Here is a 25,786-nt window from a genome sequence, read left to right on the forward strand (position 1 = left end):
GTCAACATGGTAGTTCCTTAAGGTGTCCATGGTTGATATATGGATGACATATGGGCCATTGGTCAACATGGTTGTTGCTTATGGTGTCCATGGTTGACATATGGATGACATATGGGCCATTGGTCAACATGGTTGTTGCTTATGGTGTCCATGGTTAACATATGGATGACATATGGGCCATTGGTCAACATGGTTGTTGCTTAAGGTGTCCATGGTTGACATATGGATGATATATGGGCCATTGGTCAACATGGTTGTTGCTTATAGTCAACATGGTTGACATATGGGCCATTGGTCAACATGGTAGTTGCTTAAGGTGTCCATGGTTGACATATGGATGACATATGGGCCATTCGTCAACATGGTTGTTGCCTATGGTGTCCATGGTTGACATACGGAGGACATATGGGCTATTGGTCGACATGGTAGTTGCTTATGGTGTCCATGGTTGACATATTGATGACATATGGGCCATTGGTCAACATGGTTATTGCTTATGGTGTCCATGGTTGACATATGGATGACATATGGGCCATTGGTTAACATGGTTGTAGTATTATGGTGTCCATGGTTGACATATGGGCCATTGGTTAACATAGTAGTTGCTTATGGTGTCCATGGTTGACATATAAGCCATTGGTCAACATGGTTGTTGCTTACGGTGTCCATGGTTGACATATGGGCCATTGGTCAACATGGTAGTTGCTTAAGGTGTCCATGGTTGACATATGAATGACATATGGGCCATTGGTCAACATGGTTGTTGCTTATAGTGTCCATGGTTGACATACGGATGACATATGGGCCATTGGTCAACATGGTAGGTGCTTATGGTGTCCATGGTTGACATATGGATGATATATGGGCCATTGGTCAAGATGGTTATTGCCTATGGTGTCCATGGTTGACATATGGATTACATATGGTCCATTGGTCAAGATGGTTGTCGCTTATGGTGTCCATGGTTGACATATGGGCCATTGGTCAACATGGTAGTTGCTTAAGGTGTCCATGGTTGACATATGGATGACATATGGGCCATTGGTCAACATGGTTGTTCCTTTTGGTGTCCATGGCTCACATACGGATGACATATGGGCCATTGGTCAACATGGTAGTTGCTTATGGTGTCCATGGTTGACATATGGATGACATATGGGCCATTGGTCAACATGGTTTTTGCTTATGGTGTCTGTGGTTGACATATGGATGACATATGGGCCATTGGTCAACATAGTTGTTGCTTATGGTGTCCATGGTTAACATACGGATGACATATGGGCCATTGGTCAACATGGTAGTTGCTTGTGGTGTCCATGGTTGACATATGGATGACATATGGGCCATTGGTCAACATGGTTGTTGCTTATGGTGTCCATGGTTGACATATGGATGATATATGGGCCATTGGTCAACATGGTTGTGCTTATGGTGTCCATGGTTGATATATGGGCCATTGGTCAACATGGTAGTTTCTTAAGGTGTCCATGGTTGATATATGGATGACATATGGGCCATTGGTCAACATGGTTGTTGCTTATGGTGTCCATGGTTGACATATGGGCCATTGGTCAACATGGTAGTTGCTTAAGGTGTCCATGGTTGACATATGGATGACATATGGGCCATTGGTCAACATGGTTGTTGCTTATAGTGTCCATGGTTGACATACGGATGACATATGGGCTATTGGTCAACATAGTAGTTGCTTATGGTGTCCATGGTTGACATATGGGCCATTGGTCAACATGCTTGTTGCTTATAGTGTCCATGGTTGACATATGGATGACATATGGGCCATTGGTCAACATGGTTGTTGCTTATGGTGTCCATGGTTGACATACGGATGACATATGGGCCATTGGTCAACATGGTAGTTGCTTATGGTGTCCATGGTTGACATATGGATGACATATGGGACATTCATCAACATGGTTGTTGCTTATGGTGTCCGTGGTTGACATATGGGCTATTGGTCAACATGGTAGTTGCTTAAGGTGTCCATGGTTGACATATGGATGACATATGGGCCATTGGTCAACATGGTTGATGCTTATGGTGTCCATGGTTGACATTCGGATGACATTTGCGCCATTGGTCAACATGGTAGTTGCTTATGGTGTCCATGGTTGACATATGGATGACATATGGGCCATTGATCAACATGCTTGTTGGTTATGGTGTCCGTGGTTGACATATGGATGACATATGGGCCATTGGTCAACATGGTTGTTGCTTATGGTGTCCATGGTTGACATACGGATGACATATGGGCCATTATTCAACATGGTAGTTGTTTAGGGTGTCCATGGTTGACATATGGATGACATATGGGCCATTGGTCAACATGGTTGTTGCTTATGGTGTCTATGGTTGACATATGGATGATATATGGGACATTGGTCATCATGGTTGTTGCTTATGGTGTCCATGGTTGATATATAGGCCATTGGTCAACATGGTAGTTGCTTAAGGTGTCCATGGTTGATATATGGATGATATATGGGCCATTGGTCAACATGGTTGTTGCATATGGTGTCCATGGTTGACATATGGATGACATATGGGCCATTGGTCAACATGGTTGTTGCTTATGGTGTCCATGGTTGACATATGGATGACATATAGGCCATTGGTCAACATGGTTGTTGCTTATGGTGTCCATGGTTGATATATTGGCCATTGGTCAACATGGTAGTTGCTTAAGGTGTCCATAGTTGATATATGGATGACATATGGGCCATTGGTCAACATGGTTGTTGCTTATATTGTCCATGGTTGACATATGGATGATATATGGGCCATTGGTCAACATGGTTGTTGCTTATGGTGTCCATGGTTGATATATGGGCCATTGGTCAACATGGTAGTTGCTTAAGGTGTCCATGGTTGATATATGGATGACATATGGGCCATTGGTTAACATGGTTGTTGCTTATGGTGTCCATGGTTGACATATGGATGACATATGGGCCATTGGTCAACATGGTTGTTGCTTATGGTATCCATGGTTGACATATGGATGACATATGGGCCATTGGTCAACATGGTTGTTGCTTATGATGTCCATGGTTGACATATGGGCCATTGGTCAACATGGTGGTTGGTTAAGGTGTCCATGGTTGACATATGGATGACATATGGGCCATTGGTCAACATGGTTGTTGCTTATGGTGTCCATGGTTGACATACGGATGACATATGGGCCATTGGTCAACATGGTTGTTGCTTATGGTGTCCATTGTTGACATATGGGCCATTGGTCAACATGGTTGTTGCTTATGGTGTCCATGGTTGACATATGGATGACATATAGGCCATTGGTCAACATGGTTGTTGCTTATGGTGTCCATGGTTGACCTACGGATGACATATGGGCCATTGGTCAACATGGTTGTTGCTTATGGTGTCCATGGTTGACATATGGATGACATATGGGACATTGGTCAACATGGTTGTTTCTTATGGTGTCCATGGTTGACATATGGATGACATATGGGCCATTGGTCAACATGGTTGTTGCTTATGCTGTCCATGCTTGATATATGGGTCATTGGTCAACATGGTAGTTGCTTAAGGTGTCCATGGTTGATATATGGATGACATATGGGCCATTGGTCAACATGGTTGTTGCTTATGGTGTCCATGGTTGACATATGGATGACATATGGGCCATTGGTCAACATGGTTGTTGCTTATGGTGTCCATGGTTGAAATATGGGCCATTGGTTAACATGGTAGTTGCTTATGGTGTCCATGGTTGACATACGGATGACATATGGGCCATTGGTCAACATGGTTGTTGCTTATGGTGTCCATGGTTGACATACGGATGACATATGGGCCATTGGTCAACATGGTAGTTGATTATGGTGTCAATGGTTGACATATGGATGACATATGGGCCATTGGTCAACATGGTAGTTGCTTATGGTGTCCATGGTTGAGATATGGAGGACATATGGACCATTGGTCAACATATATCATTTGTGCCGGTTGTGTATTAAAATTTAAAATTTTCAAATACTTAATTTTGTAGAAAATATTAATTTTTTAAATAATTTTATTAATAATTTAGGGTCCTCGATTAATACCTGCTGAGTCTGATTAATCGTTTATCGCCATTCGACCGTCGAGCTACCGACGAACGATTTTTACAACCTTGATTAATTAAAATAGAAATTGATTTTTCTTTTAAATATGAGTTTTTACAAAACTACCCTTAATAATTAAATACGAGTCATTGTATGTATTAGGATAATTTGGTCATTTTGTAATGGAACATCTTCTAGGCGCCATAATGTTTTCCGACGAAACACGTTGTTTCAGTTCTTCACTCTGAAATTCAGTCACTTTGAAACATCCCCAACTTAAAAATTCCGACAGACAAAAAACCCTAAAATCAATTTCGCAGAATCGTTATCTTAGTGAATGTTTATTATTATGGAAGCCAGTACTTCATCTAAGATTCAATCAAGAAATCAATCGAAATCGCTATCAGACATGCCATTTGAAGTGATGGAGAAAATAATAGTCGACTTGGCAAAAATTCCAGCAGTCGAGGCTTTCTGGATGAAGAGTGTGTAAGTTTTGCCTATGATCATTCTATTTCACAAATGTATTTGAGTTGTCTTTACATTATCGAGTGAATATTGTGTTTCGTTTGCAGTTGCAGATTCTTCAACGACGTAGGAAAAACGGATGAAGTATATAAACATATGGAGTTAGATGGATTACGATTTTGTGTTTGCTCTGACCAGAAACATACAGTTGTCAATAAATGCATAAAGATGAGAAAACCAAATATTCTATTCATGAATGGATTGGTACGTTGTTGTATATATGCATAGTAGTAATTAATCTGTTACTTGTTTTGCATAACTTTAACTAGAAATTATGTGTTTAATATTTTTTTCAGATGAAGTTATTTTTCTTAGAAGTTGAACATGAAGGGAAAACGATGATTGAAGAAGCATCTGCATTGGGACATTTGGATTCAACATTTGTCCTGGGAATGATGCTGATGGCTGAAGGGAGACATAGGAAGCACGAAGCTTTGGACATGTTGAACAATGCTTACTGCAGATCAAAAGGTAAGTGGAATCTTAGAGCAACTTGTTCTAAGGTTCATCTCCACTTAAATAGGGAGGGGAGGAAACATGTACACTTCCATGGCTTCCATAGATCTTGTGCATTGCATAAGTCTGTAGGTAGTGTGTCAGACGCTTTTGTGAATGGATACAAATGGGTGTTTATGTGTGACATTTATTTATGGGATGCTTGTTTCGTTAGGTTTTCTAGGGAGTTTGGTATAATTTATGAGTAGTTTGTTGATATGTACTTTCGTAGTATGACAATTAATGCTATGTAGATTCTTTTGGTTTAATATAAGAGACTAAAAGAGTTAAAGTTTGGAATGATGTTTGAATGATGTTTAAATAATGTTTGAAATTTGAATAATGTATTTTGGACTTTTAATATTAGTGTTTATATTGTATTGTGATTATAGTTGTATGTAGCAAATGTTTGTTCTTTCCTAGTATTAAATACATATAAAATACATTTGTAAAGACATAAACAAACATGTATTTATTTTGGACTTGGTAATTTGGTTTAATATCAACTAGTGGAGTACCCACGCTTTTCATAGGGTAAAATTGTAAAGGAATAAACATATGGACTAAAAGTGGCAACAAAGAAAAAGTATTGTGGCTGAAATCAAAGTAAAAAATGTTACTATAAAGATACGGACTAAAAGTGGCAACAAAAGAAAATTATTGTGTCTAAAATCTAATGTAAATAAGTTTAATATTAAAATCTTTTTCCACTTTTAATATGTATATTAGTACATGAATATATATACTAGTAATTTGGTGAAATCTTAATATAAATGTATTACATTATGGAATATGATATATATGTTATTTTTGTCTTTTTCATTTTAACAATCAAAAGTCCAATATTACCTAGCTATAAAAGGCTATAATATTTGAATATGTGTTTTGACACAAATAACCTTAGTATTCACATATTTTGGAATGATTTCAGGGGCAATTTGGTCTTTTTGCACTCTAAATTGTTAAGGCGCCATCATACATCTGACGTCACGCTGGCGTTCCAGTTCTTCAACCATTCATAACATCTCAACTTTTCCGGACAATAAATCTGTATACAAACACTAAAACCCCCAAATCGTCTTAGAATAATCGTTCTCAAAAACGATTTTCTCCGATAATAGAGACTCTTGTACTCCTCTCGACCAAATCAACATAAAGTAAGTTTTTTTCCATACCATGTTACACTGTCTTTCATATTTACGCTTAATTTAAAAAAAAAGAAATTGAAATCAACTACTCCAATGTGTATTTTATAAGTAGAATGTCGAATAATAGAAGTCGCCTTTTGTTAGATGATCTCCCACTGGAGCTTTTGAGTCGGATATTTGTAGTATTAGGGTCAGAATCTGCGAAAGACATTGTCTCTGCAAGACTTTGGTAATTATCAATAAACATCAACTAATGAATGTATATTTGATGAAATAAAACTTTATTTGTTTGTTATTTACTGTGTATTTAAAATTTTGAAGTTCAAAGAAGATGTATGAAGCAGGGGGTGATCCTCAAGTGTACAGAACAACATGCATTGACATGTTTGAAGGAATGGGTCCCAAAACTCTGAAAGCTGATTCATTTATACGCACATGTGCATTGCATAATAACATTGAAGCCATGTATAGACAAGGAATTGTATGTGTAATTTCAGTAATTATATGTAATCTAAATATACCATTTATTAATATTTTGTGTCATAGATGTTATATATTGATATTGTTATTCTGTCAACAGGATGAGTGCTTTTATTATGGCAATTTTGATTTAGGATTGACTTTGTTGAGAAAAGCAGCAGATGAAGATCGTCTTGAGGCAATTTATTTGCTTGAAATGATCTACATTTCAAGAGGGCCTCATTAATGTGATGAATGTATGTATATATGGTATATATGTAAATTAAATTATATATATAGTTAATTAAGGCATGTTTGTAGTTTGGGGTTAGTATTTAGTTGTGATGTGTTGTATAATATTTACTGTTTTATTGAAAAGGGTACATTGGATTAATTGATGGATATTTGAATGTGTAGGTTTACAATTACTTGATGCCTATTTTGGCTGGGCAGTTCCGGATGATGGGGAGTACACGGGTGTTGTTGATAGTGCCAAAGAGTTGTTGCGGGCTATTGATGTTGTTCATAGACTTACAACGAATAACATCACATTCCAATGTCAAGACCCACGTCATTCTGTTAAAGGTGCATTGGCAATAGGCCATGAAGAGGATGATGATCGACAAAGATATTGCACAGTTTATCGTTGGTATGTAGAGTATGGTAGGTTTTGTATATTTCTTAAAAATATTAATGGTTGATAATAGAATGGACATTGAATATTAGTGTTCTTATTGTATTGTATATGAAGTTGTATAGTACTACTATAATTTTATTTTGTTTCTGTTAAAAGGGAATTTTAGTCATTTTTGCTTACTATGTTGTTTGAGTAGGATGAAGTATTTGTAAAACCCATGTTATTTTTGTGATGAAGTATAGTTAATCTAATTAAAAATAAGTTTGTAATGAATTCGTTATTAAGGAAAATAATCTACATAGATTATATATACTTTAACATGTCCGATTAATGTAATTAAAAATAACTTTGTAATGAATTTGTTGTTAATTATTCATTATAATACTATGTTTTCAATAAATTATACACAACTTGATTAGCAAAACTGGCTTAACCGCGCCCTTTTCTAGCATAAACTTAAGTTCGAGTCTGCTTGCCAGCAATATCTATTCATTTTTACATTTTTTAGCCATTAGTTTATGTCACATATTACCAATTCAAAAACATTTCATTCAAACCATATCTTACAAACTCCAATGATCATAATAATAATTCATCCATAGTATAACAAAATTAATTAAGCATACAACATCCCAATAAATGCTGTCACAAATTAGCTACGCGTTTTGTTCCATAGCAAAACAAGCAAACGAAATCATATTCCATAGCATAATTTCCTAGCAAATACCTACAAATGGTACTTCCATAGCAATTCAACTATGGAATTGGTTTCCGTCACAAACTCCGTTGCATATTAACCACGATGATGAATTCCATAGCAGCAGTACAACGGAAAGTGATTTGGTAACAAATGTCGTTGGAAAATTGCTACGAATTTTTGTTCCATAAAACTATCGGTAGCATAATACCAACGGATATGGAGTCGGTAGCATTTTCCCTAGCAACTCCCACTCTCGCTACCAGAAATAAAATCCGTAGACAATGTGGTAGCAACATTGCTATGGAACGACATTCCATAGCACGATCCATTGCAGATTAACAACGAAAATACGTTCCATAGCAACCTTCCCAAGCAAAATCGCGTTTTTCTTGTAGTGAACAACACAACAAACACAATGGTCATTGGCTAGTTTATGCACATCATCCATATCAGCATACATATTAAACAGCTTTTTTTTAAGACAACTTTAAATGACAAAAGATGCATGAAACTTTTGTTACATAAAAAAATAAATATTATAAAGTTGTCATAGAAAAAATGTATGAACTTGTTTTTATACAAAACAAAGTTATCCATATTCTCCAAAAACTAAGATTTGTGAAAATCAAAAAATCTAAACAAACTTGCAAGATGACTTTTGATACCAATTGTTGAGTTTTTATTCAAAAATTAGTTTCAAAAACATAAAATTTAGCAGTGGAAGACTTTATATTTTGAACAACATAAAACCATTTTATACCCACCAAGGATCTTCTTGCAAAGTTTGGAAAGAAAACATGCACCAAAGAAGAAGATGAAGAAATAACAACCTTTGTAGTTCTTTGAGTCCTGACACACCCGAGAGTGTGCCCGAATCCCTCAAACCAAAGCTCTGATACCAACTTGTAACGACCCAATTTTCAGAAGAATTTTTTCATTTTTAAATAGCCAAAAAACACTTTCCATAACCCATAAAATCTCAAATACATTTTCTTTCAAATTCATAACAATAACAGTATTATTCCAATCATCAGAGTGTCCCATAAAAACGCCTGAGAGAGAGTGCATGTCGCGTCATCAAAATTGAGTTTGACCAAACTTCCCTTTCGAATTCACGATGTCGACCTCCAACTCAACATGTTCGACTTCCAAACAAGATCGATTTTAAACATCAAACATTAGTCAAAATTGAAATACTTTGAATTCTGTCTTGAAATTGATTTCGACCCCAATAAACACAATCAATTCCAATTCAACTCCAAAACTTCAAATCTCAAGTCGTTCGAATCCAAACCCTTTTACCAACTGATTTTGACTCAAAATCAACAATCAACAACAATATTTATTTTCAGTTTCAAACAAAATCACTCGAACTCACACAAATCGAAGTCAGTTTCGATTTCAACAACAGATAATTGACTACGAATCCAAAATTGAAGGAACTTGATTTTGATTCCAAAATTGTTTTCGACATGAACTTAATCAACGAACATTGTGGAAATTAATTTCGATTTGTTCAACAGTGACGTTCTCGGACGTGAATGATAATTTAACCATGGAATCGAGAAGATGAATAGAAAGAAAAAGTGAATTGGGCTTATTAAGTCAAAGATGAACAGTAAAAAAAACTATTAGACTGGGCTTGAAAGTTGGATCGATGAACAATATTATTTTGAAATTTTGATTTGGACTCAAGGTTTGTGAAAATGAACAGTAATAACAAAAAAAAATATTGAATTTGATTTTGATTTTGTGGTTTGATCAAAAAAAATAATTGGATCAACAATGGGGTTTGAAACGAAATAGATCCATCGAATCAAAACGATCAAAAATGAAAAACAAAACACACGATTTTTAAAAAGTTGATTAAATTCGAGTTTTGAGAAAAACCTTGATCGTTCTTCGTCGATCTCAACATGAATTTTTCAGAATCCATTAGAGAATTTGTGACCCCTTCTTGACGATTATTTTTCCGTTTGCAACACACAAATCAACCATTGAAGATCTTTTGTTCTTTTTTTTAGAACAAGAAAATCTCCAATCTTCACATTGTACCACCCACAATGCATGTTGTACAAACCGTTCTTCGTGTTCTTCAACGATCTAGCATCGTCTTCATAAGAACCATCAACACTTTTGGGTTTTGAATTCAAATTCATTACAACATTTGATGATTGTTGCTTTGGAACCCAAATTTGCTTCATAGATTTCGGATTCATAACAAGTTTTGAAGATTTTTGTGAAGAAACTCATTTGTTCTTGCTTTTAATCTTCTTCTTCTTTTTCTTCCTTTTCATCTACTTGGATCTTGAAGATTTGAATTCAAAAACAACTTCATTTTTGACAACTTCAACTTTGCAAGTTTGAATCAAATCTTTTGGAGTTTGATACATTTGAACTTCTTGGAGTGAAGGCTTTCGATAAGGCACCATTCCTTTAAACGAATCACAAGAACTCAAGCAATCATCGGTTTGAACTCCAATTGAACAAAGAACTTTCACATATTCATCAAAATCATATTGAATTCCCATCTCTTGAAATTCAACAAACTTAAGAACATGAATATCATTTGGGTCTTCAATAAGAGAAACATATTCCTTCTTGAATAATTCTCTTTCTTTTCCTTCCTTTTGATTTTCACACCAAGATAACATAATCATGGTGATTTCAATCAAACATCCAATCTTCGAAAGTGGTTGAAATATCAATCTTCCATGATCATCTTTCAATCCTCCATAAGAAATCAAAGTTTCCCATGTAATCAACCTGCCTTTCAACAATAACCCATAAAATTGTTTCTCCTTCACTTTGTATTTGACATCTCTAATCATCACAACCCAAGAATCATAAGCCAAATACACCATGATTACAAGAACTTGGATTTTTCTAGAAAGAGAAAGTGATTACGAATGAAATCTCTAGAGAGAGAAAGTTATACAAACAAGTATTCTAGAGAGAGAAACTCAAATTTTGGATCAAATCAAGATAAATTCAAGTTCTAGAACACAAACTTACTCAAGGATGAAGAACCCACAACAATGAAGATTCACTCAAATCATGTAGTCATCATGGATCAATTATTGAGAGCTTTAAGAACACTCGCTCTGATACCAATTGAAGTGATCCTGATTATGATTGCATGTGAGAAATTGAAAAGATTAAGTGAATCTTGCAAACATCAAGAACACCAAGAGTAAATAATCATGTTTACGCTCCATTAGAATAGTAAGAGTACAATTGGGTTCTTTCTTTCTCTCACTAAACTAACAATCAAATGGGACTTACAAGTTCTTACATAACATGAGAGCCACTCATTTCCTAGTTATTGGAAAGGCTAAACCCATTACACATCACAAAAGGGTTAGCCAGATCCAAGGAGAACTTTGCACCCTAACAATGTGAACCAAACATATCTATGGCATTGTCGAATTAGTCATATAAACAAGAACCGCATATCCTAACTCTAAAAGAGTGGAAGTTTAGGGCCAAATGACACTTAGTCATTTCATATATGTGAATCTTATTTGTGTGGTAAGATGAAAAAGTCCCCTTTCTCTAGTTTGAGTGACAGGGCAAGTGTTTTATTAGGCATCGTACATACTAATGTATGTCATCCTTTAAAAACAATGTTAAGATATGGTGAAAGATGTTACATCACCTTCACTGGCGAATTTAGTCATTTTGGTTATGTGTATTTGATATAACATAATCATGAAGCACTTGAAGAGTTCAAATTATTTTAAAGTGAAGTTGAGAATCAACTCGACCAGACAATCAAAATCCTTCAATCGGATGGAGGTGGTGAGTACTTGAGCCAAGAGTTCCATTATCATCTTAGAAGTCGTGGGATTATCTCACAAATTACTCCACCCAAAACATCACAACTTAATGGTGTTTCTTAGAGGAGAAATTAGACTTTACTTGATATGTTTCGATCCACGACGAGCAAGAGTACTCTTCCTTTATCATTTTGGAGTTATTTCTTACTCACTACAAACCGTATCTTGAATATGGCACCAACTATAAAGGTATATAAGACACCTTATGAGATGTGGTATGGAAAGGCTTCATCCTTAACTTATATGAAGGTTTGGGGTTTTGAAGATTATGTTAGACAAAAAACTTCAAGCAAAATCGAACGTAGTTCTACCAAATGCATCTTTGTAGGATATCCTAAAGATTGTTTAGGATATTACTTTTATGACCCTAATGAAAATAAGATCTTTGTTTCATGAAGCACATGGAACTTGAACAATATTAAGAATCACATCATGATGCAACTCTAGTCAGCACTAGTATTGAACAGGAGATTGTTGAAAACAAAGAGATTGGTTTTCTTCAACCTAATGAAGCACAAGGTGTTCACAAATCCGGTAGAACTCGTTATGAACCTGAGAGATATGTATTTATCTTTGACGAGTGATTCATCATGATGAATGCTGATGAGCCTGCTAGCTATCGATATGCAATGGCAGATCCTGAACTTTACAAATGGCTGGAGGCCATGAATGCAGGGATGAAATCCATGAGAGAAAACCAAGTTTGCGATTTGGTTGAACTTCCTCCCCATTGTAAGATTGTTGGGAGTACGTGGGTCTTTAAGAAGAAGATTGACATAAATGGCAATTTACACACATTCAAAGCAAGATTTTTTGCAAAAGGATTCACTAAGACCCAAGGAGTTGATTATGATGAAACCTTTTTACCAATCGCTATAATTAAATCTATTTGGATACTATTTTACAAAGTTGCATATTATGACTATGAGATATGGGAAATAGATGTCAAAACCATTTTTCTAAATGGGCACTTGGATGAAGATGTCTATATGGTTCATCCTGAAGGTTTTGTTGATTAAAAACATCCTAATAAAGGGTGTAAGCTTGAGAGATGAATTTATGGGTTAAAGAAGGCATCTCGAAACTGGAATCATCATTTCGATGATGAAATTACAAAGTATGGTTTTATCGAAAATTAAGATGAATCTTGTGTTTACAAGAAAACTAGTAGGAGCTCAGTTAGCTTCCTGGTTCTATACGTGGATGACATACTCATTATTGGAAATCACATTATGAATTTGCAAGGTGTAAAGTCTTGGCTTGGAAAGTGTTTTTCAATGAAGGATCTTGGTGAGGCAAGATAAATTATTTGCATTAAAATATATTGAGATAGAACAAAATGATTAATAGGTTTGAGATGAAGTACATACATTAACAAAGTTGTGAAGTGGTTCAACATGGCAAGACAGGATATGTACCAATGACACATAGCACAATACCAAGTTCTTCTCAATGTCCTAGCACAAAGGCTAAGGTAGAAAAGATGAAAGATGTTCCATATGCTTAGGTAGTTATGAATTATACATCCTTAAATACTATGAACATGAGAAGAAAATATCAACAAAATATAGAAGAAAATCATTGGATTGATTTGAAGAACATCCGTAAATACTTGTGAAGAACTAAGGATATGTTCCTCATTTATGGAGGTGTAAATGAAGACCTAAGTGTAAGGTGCTAAACTGTTGCTTCTTTCACAACAGATCAAGATGAGTGTAAGTTACAATCAGGATATGTTTTTATCATCAATGGGGGTGTAGTGTCTTGGAAAAGCTCCAATAAAAGTGTTGTTGCCTAGTCCTCTACAGAGTCAGAATACATCGATGCTTCAGATGATGCACAAGAAGCTGCTTGGCTGAAAAAATTCATTGGAGATCTAGGGGTTGCTCCTTCCATTCAGGATCCCCTATAAATTTTCTGTGACAACAAGGGTGATATTGCCTTGTATAAACTGTCTAGATCACATAAGAAGACCAATCACATTAACCGGAGGTTCAAATACATTCATGATGAAGTTGGAAGCGGTGAAATCAGTATTCACAAAGTACACACATATTAAAATTTGGCAGACCCTTCCACGAGGCCCCTTCCTCAAGCTAAGTTTGAAGGTCATGCTCATGGAATCAGACTTCGCTATTCTAGTGATTGGATTTGGTCTTTGTTTTGGAGTTGTTATCAGAACTATGTAAGACATCATCTAATGTAATGAATTTGATATATACGGGACATGATCTTTTTCATTAATTACTTGCTTGAGTTCTACATTAACATGTTTAATCCTTAAGTAAAATTATTCACTCTAAAATCCATAGTTGGTCATTATTGTGGGAATAGTAATGAAGTAAGACTAATATGAATTGGATTGGTTTAAAAAGCATTGCAACCAGGTTCATAGGTACTTGTTAGAGAACATGTATTGGATTGACTCGTTTAAGATCACTTCATGGATCGTTGTCATGACTGATACTTGATAAAGGTAAAATCATTGTATGCTCAACACTTGAGATACATATTTGGGACATAGGAGTTGGAAATCTTATGATAAAGGTAAAATCATTGTATGCTCAACACTTGAGATACATATTTGGGACATAGGAGTTGGAAATCTTATGCTTTAGTGTAGTCAATGTTTTTCTTTAACCAGACAATTATAAAGGCTATTATTAGGTATGGTGTGAACCATGTAAGAGGTGTATGTAGTCGAAATGGGATTTTTTCCTCTTTTTCATTAAGAGTTAGACATGTAAGGCGTTACCATAAGTTGAACACTGAAACAAGTTTGTCTATGATCCATATCTCATGTTCAACATGATGTTTGTGGACTAAGAGAAGTTTTTCAGCTATATTTCCAGACTGGGAGGTGACTTTTCCTCACTGTACTATGGGTCGAAGGCACCAATGCCGACCCACTAGGTTATGTATCTTGGTATATTGGATGTTGTCATACTGTAGAGATCTATTAGATCTGTATCCTGGTATATAGGATGTTTCTATGAGGTAGTGATCTACAGATTTGCCTGATTTGCCTACTGATTGGTTATGTGTTTATATGTTGTTTACGTCAACATAGTATGTTCTAGGTTGAGGCTTTACTGTTATGTGCATGAGCCAATAGACCGGGGGTAATTCAACCCGATGGTTGTGGACCCGAGGGTATTCCAGTTCGGTGACTAAATCGGCCCATTACATATTGGCATTGCAGTCCAATGACTGATTGGGCTTGTCACATGTTGGCATTCCAGTCTGATGACTGATTGGGCTGGGGGTGTAATCCAGCTCGATGGTTGTGAACCCGAGGGTATTCCAGTTTGATGATTGAGTGGACCCAGCATGCATGATTGTATATGTTATATGTTGTGTGGTGGTACTTTAGGGGAACATACTAAGCTTTGGCTTACAGATTCTGTTTATTGTTTCAGGTACTTCAGATGATCATGGCAAGGCAAAGGCATTATCGTTCACATTATCCTGGATTTTTGTGAGATTGTGATTTTGGGATACTCTGATTCATGTTTATGACTTGTGGAAACTATGTTTTGTAAACACTTATGGTTTTGGATTTGTTTTAAAAATGAAAATTTTTTACCTGGATTTTTGGGATGTTTCAAAATGAACTATTAGCTTGGAAGAGTACCAAGTAATACATCTTAGTGGATAAAGTTAGAGTATATTGCAACCAGTTAGAATGTAAAAGAACCTATGTGACTAAATATATTCATTAGTGACATCATTGTTGAAATTCAATCATTGATGGTCCTTTTGAAGGTTCTTGTGAATGTAAGGGTGAACTTACCTTGAGTATGGATCCCAAGTCATGCAAGCTCACATAACATATACTTATTAATTACCATCACATTTGATAGTTGGTCGAATGTGAATACATCATATTCAATAGAATCATATCGAAAGAAAAATCTGTTGATCCATTCGCTAAATCAACATCACTAACCTAGTCTGACAGTAAGACTTATTTATGAGGCATTTAATCTGCAGATATTTTGACATGAGCACACTTGGAATAGTTTCTTTATCTAATTTGGTGATTATTAAGTTGAGATCTTAAAATATGATAGAGATCAGTCATTTCATTAACTTATCACTATGTTATTCTTTTTCCATGTTTTGAACCCACTTCCCGAGTATTAATTTATTAAACACTCCACATTTGGTCTTACCACTGGGAGTGAGTATATGAATTAAGACTGTCATGAGGTTGTTGGATTACCCATAGAAATTAGACATAACATACAAATTACGCCAAAAATCATGAGTACTTGAAATGGAAATTTAAGTATTGGAACAACCCGCACTTGGAAAGTTACTTCATGGATCAAATCACGAGGAATTCCAAGACGATAATATATTTTATTCTTAAAACCAAGATACCTATGGGGGTTTGCTTACAAAATTTTTTGTGTATTAGTCTGATCCAACGTTATTTGTAACTAGTAGTCATAAAGGATATGTCCATGTATGATATTGTTGGAAAGAGTGTCCAAGGTCATTAACAATTGATAATATTTCTAATAATAACAGGGTCCTTTTTGGTTGCCCTCAAGACCCAAATTGAGTAGAATAAATAAAGTAGAAAATGGTTAATTAATTATTATGGTTAATAATTAATTAGAAACTAATTGGAAATATATTTTCAGAATTAATTAACAGTTTAATTAATTAAAGGGTTGAATATTCATTAATCGATAGTTGATTAATCAAGAATATTCCAGAACCCTTATGGGATTAGGGTTGGATGAAAATCACTCCATCCCACATGGGAAAATGAGCGAATTTCGTTGTTTGCCTCCTATCCCACATGGGAAGGAGTACATAAACTAGGAAGGCATCCAAGGCTATAAATAGGTCCTTAGGGATTTCATTCTTCCTTGCACCTTGGCTTGAAGTTTCGCCAACCCTTCTTCTGCCTCCCATAGTGACGATTTCTAACCCTCTTAGGATTTGTGAAATTAACCCTTCTCCTATATTGTAACATCCCAAAATTTTTAATAAATTTAAACATTTTAAAACAATCTATTTACTAATAAAGGTGTTTACAAAACCATTGTTTCCAAAACATGATTTAAAATCAGAGTCTCTCAAGATCCAATCAGTAGTAAAATCAAGGATGTGTAAAGTCACAACTTCGCCTCGCCACGGTCCTCTAAAGAACATGAAACCGTAAACTAAAACTGTAAGCACGAAGCTTAGTGATTTCCCCCAAAGTACCAACACAAACAGATAACATATACAAATAACGGCATGTCGGGTCCAATCAACCATTGGGTTGGAATACCCCACGCCCAGTCACCCTCCGGGTCAAGTCATCCTCGGGATGGAATACCCTAGGTGGAATGCCAATATCCAACAGGTCCAGTCAACCATCGGGTTGGAATACCCCAGGCCCAATCAACCTCCGGGTCCAGTCATCCTCGGGATGGAATACCCCAGGTTGGAATGCCAATATACAACGGGTCCAGTCAACCATCGGGATGGAATACCCCAGGCCTAATCAACCATCGTGTTGGAATGCCAATATACAATGGGTCCAGTCAACCATCGGGTTAGAATACCCCATGCCCAATCAACCTATGGGTCCAGTCATCCTCGGGATGGAATACCCCAGGTTGGAATGCCAATATACAATGGGTCCAGTAAACCATCGGGTTGCAAGGCCAATATACTATGGGTCCAGTCAACCATCGGGTTGGAATACCCCAGGTCCAATCAACCTCAGGGTCCATTCATCCTCGGGATGGAATACCATAGGATGGGATGCTAATATACAACAGGTCCAGACAACCATCAGGTTGGAATACCCCATGCCCAATCAACCTCTGGGTCCAGTCATCCTTGAGATGGAATACCGCAGGTTGGAATGCCAATATACAACGGGTCCAGTCATCCTTGGGATGGAATACCCTCGGGACCAATTAACCATCGGGTTGGAATGCCACCGGTCTGTTGGGTCATGCACATAACAGTAAAGCCTTAACCACCAACCAAATATGTGCACATATAACAGATAAACATATAATCAGCCAACAAACAATCATGCAGATCTACAGATCACTAAGCATAGCATCATCCTACATACCAGGATATAGATCTAATAGATTACTACATGACGATAACCTAGTATCACATAACAGGATATCTAATCCAACGGGCCAGCCTTGCTGCCTTCGACCCGCAAGTACAGTGAGGAAAACTCATCTCTATTGATGATAACTGAAACAACACTCGATCCACGGCGAACACTACTCCTCACGCTAAGCCAAAACCTAAAACAAACCCATTATATAACTATGGTTTAACCCAAACCCATGGTCTAGTCCATTCCTCGTCATGATGAGGGCAAAAGACCATTTTGCCCTTTATATACAAGCCCAACGAAACTAAGCCCAAAACCCCTTAATCGATCCATTGGGATTTTGCTGAGAATGCCTGGCGTTCCACCCTATGACGCCTGGCGTCCGAACGCCGGGCGTTCCCATGTAAACGTGTGGCGTTTGCTCGCTGATTACCAACTTCCAAACCAATGTCTTAATGGCTTAAGATCTCATGTACAAACTTAAGATCCAATCATAATGGAACGTCTAAAGCCATAAAGTTGCAAACTTTATGGCCATGTAAGGATACAATGAGCCCAACACCAAGATCCTAACTCAAAATCAGCTATAAGGCTCCAAAACGCTTGCGTGGAAGATTATGAAGACCCAATATTGCATTTTTATGACTCTAGACTCACTATTATGCTTGAAAGTACAGTCCAAAACTCTGTAGCATTCCAAACTCACAAAGATCAAGTCTTTGGGACCAAAAAGAACATAAACTAGCCTTAAATCAAGATCTAACAAATGATACATCAAGATCTGAACTTTATACCTCACAATGATGCTCCAAGATGGCAAGAGTCCAGATCTACAAGTTAGAGAGCAACCACAATACTCCAAAGATCTTCCTTCTCTTATCAAGAACACTAAATGATACCAAAAAGATTATCAAAGGCTTTAAAATCTCATATACACTTAGGGTTTTCGAAATGAGGATGGAGGCTGGAGTGGTGAAGGGTTTTGAGGCCATAATGTTCCTTAAATAGGGTGCAAACCCTAAAAATTAGGGTTTGGTCTCTGCGTGAAAACGTGTGGCTACCATCGTAGAACGCCTAGCGTTCTATGCCAAACGCCTAACGTTTGGACCAAATACCTCGTCGTCGAGATGTTACAATTCTCCCCCACTTGAATTAGACTTTGTCCTAGAACTCGGCTGTAGTAGCTATCCCAGGGTAGTGTTTCCATATCTCCACCTCGGGTCATTCAGACAGTCTTCCCCAGAACCCGATCCAAACTAAAAGTATGCTCATTAAGGCGGCTGCCTACCCATACCATCCTTGACTTGCTAACTTTCATCACTGAAGAAACCATCACAACCCTCCTAAAATTCGGAAATACAATACCTCAACTGACTTTAAGCAAACAAAACTATATTGGGACGCAGTTATTGCGATAACTCTTTACAATCTAAACCATGTGGAACCCTTTCGACCCTGACTTACCTTGCTGATTCCACTGGGGAATCAGGACTCCTGACCATTCTCTGCTGTTGAACCCTTCCTCCGAAAACAGGGCGGCTCCAAACACGAGCGTCAGCTAGATAACCACTTCAAATAGGCATAGACAACACTAGCATATTCCACAACTTTCTGGCTAAGACCGAATGTCTAGAGAGATCCACTAAGCCGGGGACTCTCAAGGCTACAAGCACCGAATAAACTCTATCAATATGCTTCCCGAGACCGGAAACCCATCATATCTAAATTTCAGAACCCATATTCCAGGATTCACATTCATCCATTCGTTGAATCCACCCCTTGCCTTTGAGTATGATCACTACGAAACACACCACCTCAATCGCGAATTTTCACCAATTCTAAATCCATAAGATGTACCAAAATCTTTAATAAACCATTGATTCCCTGACACACCATTTCCAACCACTTCTCCTACAAGAAAAGTTGAGAAATCCAAGAATTTTCACATTTGCCTCCAATCCTTATCAACTCAGGTGTACCCCCACCTGGGAAATCACTCGAGACATTTACAAAGAACTTTATGATTTGAGACTTCATAACCGATTCCCAACCTTGATAATCAGACCCCTAATAACAGCTTGCGAAAAAACAGGATTTATAATGCAAACATTACACAAAGACTTTCTGATACAAGACTGATACTCCCAACAACCCTTAACTGTTTCCTTTATCCAAACCAGCTGATTTGTGAGTCTCCCGACTACCATTAATGCACCAACGCCGAAAGTACTATAAGTAGAAGAAATCAACAATCATGATTCTTGGGCCCACAGCCGATGTCTGGAATGCCCTACCCGATATTACATTGATCTTGTCGACATTGCATCATTTTCCTAGCACCCTGGGGGCCTAAAATAGACTCACCTCATTCCATCTCCTTGCAGGGACCCAATCAACGTCCCTTTCAATGCTAACCGAGCACAACAACGCCATAATTATACCACGCACAATTCTTAACATGGACCAAGTTGCTACCAATGCAAAACCCTACGAAATCATGGTCGCACATGACCCGAGAATAGGATAAACGGTCGTACTCTTAATCTAATTCAAAGGCTATAACCCAAATAGAACCATGTATATAATTCGATCCCGGTGCTCCAATGATATCTTGACCAGCCCATAAACACCCCTCTCGAAAATATATATTGAATTCACCACAATGCACACCCTTAGGGAACCCATAACCTCGTCCAAAAAGGGAAGAAATACCATAGTTCTATCGAAACGACAACCCTCAATCATTAACAGAAGACATCCTCATGAACAATCGAAACTTGACCCCCATACCTTGATTGAGACTGAACAGATTCCACCAATACGCAATTAGCTCGAGAAGACTTCCAAGGTGATCATGAATGCTACCAAAACCTGAGCCTGCTATGAACCAAAATTACACACCACTATTGAGGGTAAACATACCCAAAGACCAAAGGAACATAAAACATACTGAACTTTATGACTGGTTGACACATCTGATGAGTTGAAAAACTCTTAGATCGATTAGATCTTCAACAGGTTGAACAATAAAAAGCAAACAAACACAGTAAACACGATATAGAATCAAGTAATGCTTAATGATTCAAATGTAGTCACGCCTCAGCAGAGCTCGATGAACAACTTCCACTGTAGAGGCGAGCTAGGGTTTGTAGTACAATAATGAGAATAATAAAAGCGCTACTAATAAAGGATGCATGCATGCACCTTAAACACTAAACCCTAATAAAACAAACACAGTTGGGCAGGCCCAAACCGGATAACAAAACTGGGCTAAGGACCGAGCCCAAAGACGCAACACTATTATACCCAACAATCTCCCCCTTTGCGTCAAAAGAGGCGGGAGACTACTTCGGTTGAGTAACCTTGACCTGCTTCACAACCTTGAACAGCCGAGGGATGATCGCAAGAAGTGTCTGCCGAAACTGAATGTACCAGCGAAGCATATCGGTGAACAACTTCTTGTCAGCTTCACTGTTCTGATTACATATGTGTATGATCTCCAAAATGTGCTCCAAGCAAGCAGTAGAGAACAAGTGCTTGTCAATAAGAGCGAACATGCACTTTTGACCTTCGCCCCTAATGAACATCACTATATGAAACTTAGGATCGATTTTTCCCTTGATCATCGCATTCACATTGCCAGTTCTTCCAATCGGTTTTTATCGTAGTTCACTTGTGAATGGCAGATGCGATTTCTTGATCCATCTTTGCTACTTCGTGAATGTAAAAAACAAGCATTCGCTTGACGTGATCAATGATCGGCTGATACTCCTGAGGATTGGACAATAAAATATTGTTGAGGAGTATCCAGTCGTGCGGGTTCAAGTTTGGTAGATCAGCCAGGGAAATAGTATGGACCGAGCTATCCGAGCCTCGGGTCACTTTGAATTTGACATTAATGAATTTCCCTGCCGAAGAGGGCTTCAATACCTTGACCGTTGTAATCTTCTTTGTGCTCCATGTCAAGTATTGTGGCTGAGCAAACTCCAGATAAAACTCCAATAAATCCCGATCTACCTTCGGGTCTGGAGAGGGGACCACAGTCGTTGAGTCAAAGCAATGGAAGATAAATGCCTTTCGGGTGATTGGCATATCGAATTGAGCATCATTCGAGTTCTCAAGACCGAACGAGATAACAGGTTCAAGCCAGTGAGTACTCGGTTCATCAATTACTTCCCTCCGGAGCGATTCAATGGTCCATTCCGGAAACATGGACTTCTTTTTCTCTAAGAGTTCCTTTTCTTTCAACTCTTTCTCCAAAAGATTCATCTTTTCTTGAATCTCTTGCTCAGAAGGCTTGACTTTGTGATGAGGTTTGGAAGGATTCCCTTTCATGATGTCTTCAATATCATCATCTTCATCTTCAACGTCTTCACCGATCTTCTTCTTTTTCTTTTCCCTCTTACTGGCCGAAGCTACATTATCCTTCGGACCAGCAGTAGCTTTCGGTTCTGGAGGGGGTTGAGGTTGAGCCTTGCCAGCCTTGCCTTGAGGAACCTTTTCTCCCCCTTGTTTCGGAAGAACAGTGGTCTCCGGAACACCTTCAATCCGACTTAAGATATCCAAAGCAGGTCGTAGCTTTTCAGCTAAGTGGCATCGAATGGAGATAGTCAAAATTGAGTCATGTGCGTCTAGTAGATGCAACAAGATTGAATGGACATCGCCCACTGAGCTTCGAATCACCTCTCGTTCAGACTTTAAATCGTCAAGTTCTTTGGTTGCTGTTCAGAGCTTTAAGTTCTGAATTTTGAGCTGAGAAGTTCGCTTGTCCAGCTCATCCATTATTTTGTTTTCGACTGCAAGCTCGGCCTCAAGTTGAGTTAAGCGATCATCAACTTTTGTATGAAGCTCTTCGTTAGCAGCTTCAATAGATTTTCGAGCCACTTCAAGTTGTGTCTTCTCTGCCTCCAGTGAACGTGTGAGATTGTCAACAGATGCGTTCACTGTTTGTGTGTTTTTCTGAGCAGCTGCTTGCAAAGAATCCAAAAAGAGTTGAGCCTCTGAAATTAGTTTCTCAGCTTTTGCGGTCGCTTCCTTGTAGTCTTTTGTGGAGGCTTCAACAGCAAGCGAAGCCTTCTTACATTGGGAGATAGAAGCGTCAATAGCCTTTGTAGCATCGGAGATAGAGGTAGCATGTTCTTGTACGACTGAAGAGAATAAAGCTTTGAGGGCTGCTTCTGAATAAGCACCAGCAGAAGATGAAGAAAGTAACTAATCAATCTTATCGGTAACAACCTTGAGATGTCGCTTGGTGAGAGGTGTGTCTTCATCATCATCGCTTTGAACACGATAAGGACTGAAGTATGTAGAATCAAATTCCAAGTCCTCACCTCCAAGAATGGTATTGGTTTCTGTGGATTGGGTAGGTGATAGAAGTTTAGTGGTAACAGGGGTTTCGAGTGCTGAAGAACGAGCCCCCGTATCAGATACGTTGGTCCGAACTCCAGTAGTGGTGGTAGTTGTAGCGTCAGTGAAAATAGGTGTAGATATAGAAATGGTAGAGGAAGGTTGTGATGTGATGATAGGGAAAATGGGAGGTAAGGAAATAGGAATGGAAACAGGTGGAGGAGAAGGTGCTTTGGAGCGAACATGTACCTCTGGTGTAGGCGAACGAGGTGGAGTATCTCCACGAGCCTAACCTTCATCATCTGAGCTTTCACTCTCAGATTTGCTGGGAATGGAGTGTTTATGACCAGTAGGCACGTACTCGGAGTCTGAGTCGCTTGATGATTGAAGAATAAGCTTCCTAGCAGGTTTCTTGGTCTTCTTTTGCTTGGGCTGGGAAGGTGCTGCCTTCTCATACTTTCGCTTCCTTGGAGTCTGAACCTTTGAGACTGGACCTCCTTTATCCCCCTTTTTTGCGTCTTGCTTCTTGCCCCGTTTAGCAGGTTTGTCTGCTTCCTCAATAGATTTCACCATTTCAGGAGTGAGTTCCCTTGGACCAGAAGAGGGAAGCTTCTTGTACTCCTAAATAAGCTTGCTCGAAGGAGACACACAAGCATACATTGTCTCAGGAATGGAGCCAACGAAGAGAAACTTCGACGGATGAGTGACAATGATGTTGGTGGTATGAAATGTAGAAATAGAGGAAAGCAGTGAGTCCGCCATGATAGGAACATGATAACGCTCCATCACCCATTAAGTTATAATCGTCCAGAACCGGGCACATGAAATCTCGATGTGGCGAGAAGAAGATGACAAACTCTGGACAAGTTGAAGCCACAAGACTAGACCATAATCAAGATGGACACCATGGTACAGCCCATAAAGCAGAGTCATGAAAGACTTGCTAGCACCATCAGATCCTGCACTTCGTTCAGAAAGCCCTTTGAAGAGAAGAGTGAAGAGGCCATTCCATTGAGGAGGAAGGCATGACTTTTTGAACTTGGTCACAGTAGTTAGGGTTTCAGTGTACCCCATGTTGTAGGACATCGAGAAAAGCTGACCTGTTGAGATGGAATCAGGATTCACCATGGATTCTTCAAAAGAGAGCCCTAGCAACGAGCAAAATCGGTTCTTAGAGATTGAAGCTTTCTGGTTGAGAATGTCGAAGTAAATCTTGTCTGCACCTTTGTCGTATGTGGCAGTAGAATAGATTTGAGAGAGACAGGCCATTGGAACGACTTCCACCGTCGATAGAGCTTTGATGAGTGGGGAATATTTCAGGCATTCCACCACATGATACATGTAAGTATCGTAGAGAAACGGTGTAAGATCGATCAACAAGTTCTGATTGGGCTTGATTGCAAGAAGAGTGAGCGTGCGGTGGTTTCTTGAACAGAGGAAGATTCTGCCATTGTTGAAGCTTGTCGAAGGAGAAGATGAACAGTGAAAATTAGATCTCTTTCTTTTGCTTGAGAGAGTTGAAGCGTAGTAAAGAAGAATCCCACAGAAATCAAACCCTTATATACGATTTTGTAGAGAGAGAAAAATCACAGGCAATGATTCCTTGAATTTGGGAAACGACGCCTAAAAAGGCGTGATTTGACAACAAGCAACCCCGATAAAGTAGTGATGACGCATGATAAGGTAACGGTTCAAATTCTCGCGCCTTCCAAACTTATCCACAATTCAAAATCCCAAGCGATTAAACTTCCTGCTGAGTCACCGCTTGAATCTTCATTCAAATCTTTATTACCGTAATAACCAAGGACGTTACACTAACACATTTCTTTGTTTTAAAACAACTGCATTGCATCGTGAAGAATCGAAGCTATATAGTGAGGAATAACTTATTAATAATCAAACAAGACTTTTGGAAAATGCAAGATTTTCGTGCAAGATAGTGTCAAAGATAAAGAAATAAATCAAACTTATTTGTGGGAATTAGTGATGTCATTTAAGACACAAAGCAGTGGATCCCGGGCACGAATCGCTTCCTTCAAAGTCAAGAGAGACTTCAAAGTGCTTGTTTGGATTCCCGTTGAATTACGATCAAGTACTTGTGGAGAAGCATTGAAAGGCATCTTTTATATATAAGGCTATTAAGGGTGGCTTTCGCTTCAATTCTTGAGTTTGATACTTGATATAAGACCGAAATAGAACGAAGTACTTGTGACACCGATGTGGCCTGTTAAACAAGTAGGTTTGGAGCATATTCAGTGACTTGTTGAAAACTGTTAATTAGAAATCTCAAAAAAAAAAAAATGAAAATCTGGATCCTTTGGGAAGAAAAGTCTTGGTGAAAAACATTTTCATAAGGATCGCGCAAAAAGAAAAGGAGATTTCAGGGAGCATGCATAAAAAGTATTTTCGTTAATTCAAAGGGTGAAATCTAGAACATTTAATTGTTCACCGT

General features: G+C 38.1%; 1 protein-coding gene across 1 annotated transcript; it reads left to right on the top strand.

The window, feature by feature from the left end:
- The first annotated feature begins 4,443 nt into the window (after positions 1 to 4,443).
- Positions 4,444 to 15,390, top strand: LOC145126834 (uncharacterized). Its single transcript, XM_079062120.1, has 4 exons — positions 4,444 to 4,583; positions 4,670 to 4,826; positions 4,919 to 5,093; positions 15,320 to 15,390. The coding sequence occupies exons 1-4, from the start codon at positions 4,444 to 4,446 to the stop codon at positions 15,388 to 15,390; spliced, it is 543 nt and encodes a 180-aa protein (XP_078918246.1).
- Positions 15,391 to 25,786: the final 10,396 nt, after the last annotated feature.

This window comes from Lactuca virosa, chromosome 7, assembly GCF_052849685.1.
Source record: "Lactuca virosa cultivar CGN04683 chromosome 7, Lactuca_virosa_CGN04683_v6, whole genome shotgun sequence".
Classification (NCBI taxonomy): Eukaryota; Viridiplantae; Streptophyta; class Magnoliopsida; order Asterales; family Asteraceae; genus Lactuca; species Lactuca virosa.

What these genes read in the sequence shown, in the direction of transcription:
- LOC145126834 (XM_079062120.1), top strand. Translation starts at nt 4,444, where the DNA reads ATGGAAGCCAGTACTTCATCTAAGATTCAATCAAGAAATCAATCGAAA. An exon ending in GCTTTCTGGATGAAGAGTGT is followed by an intron (nt 4,584 to 4,669) that starts GTAAGTTTTGCC and finishes TTTCGTTTGCAG; the next exon opens with TTGCAGATTCTTCAACGACG. An exon ending in TGCTTACTGCAGATCAAAAG is followed by an intron (nt 5,094 to 15,319) that starts GTAAGTGGAATC and finishes TTATTGTTTCAG; the next exon opens with GTACTTCAGATGATCATGGC.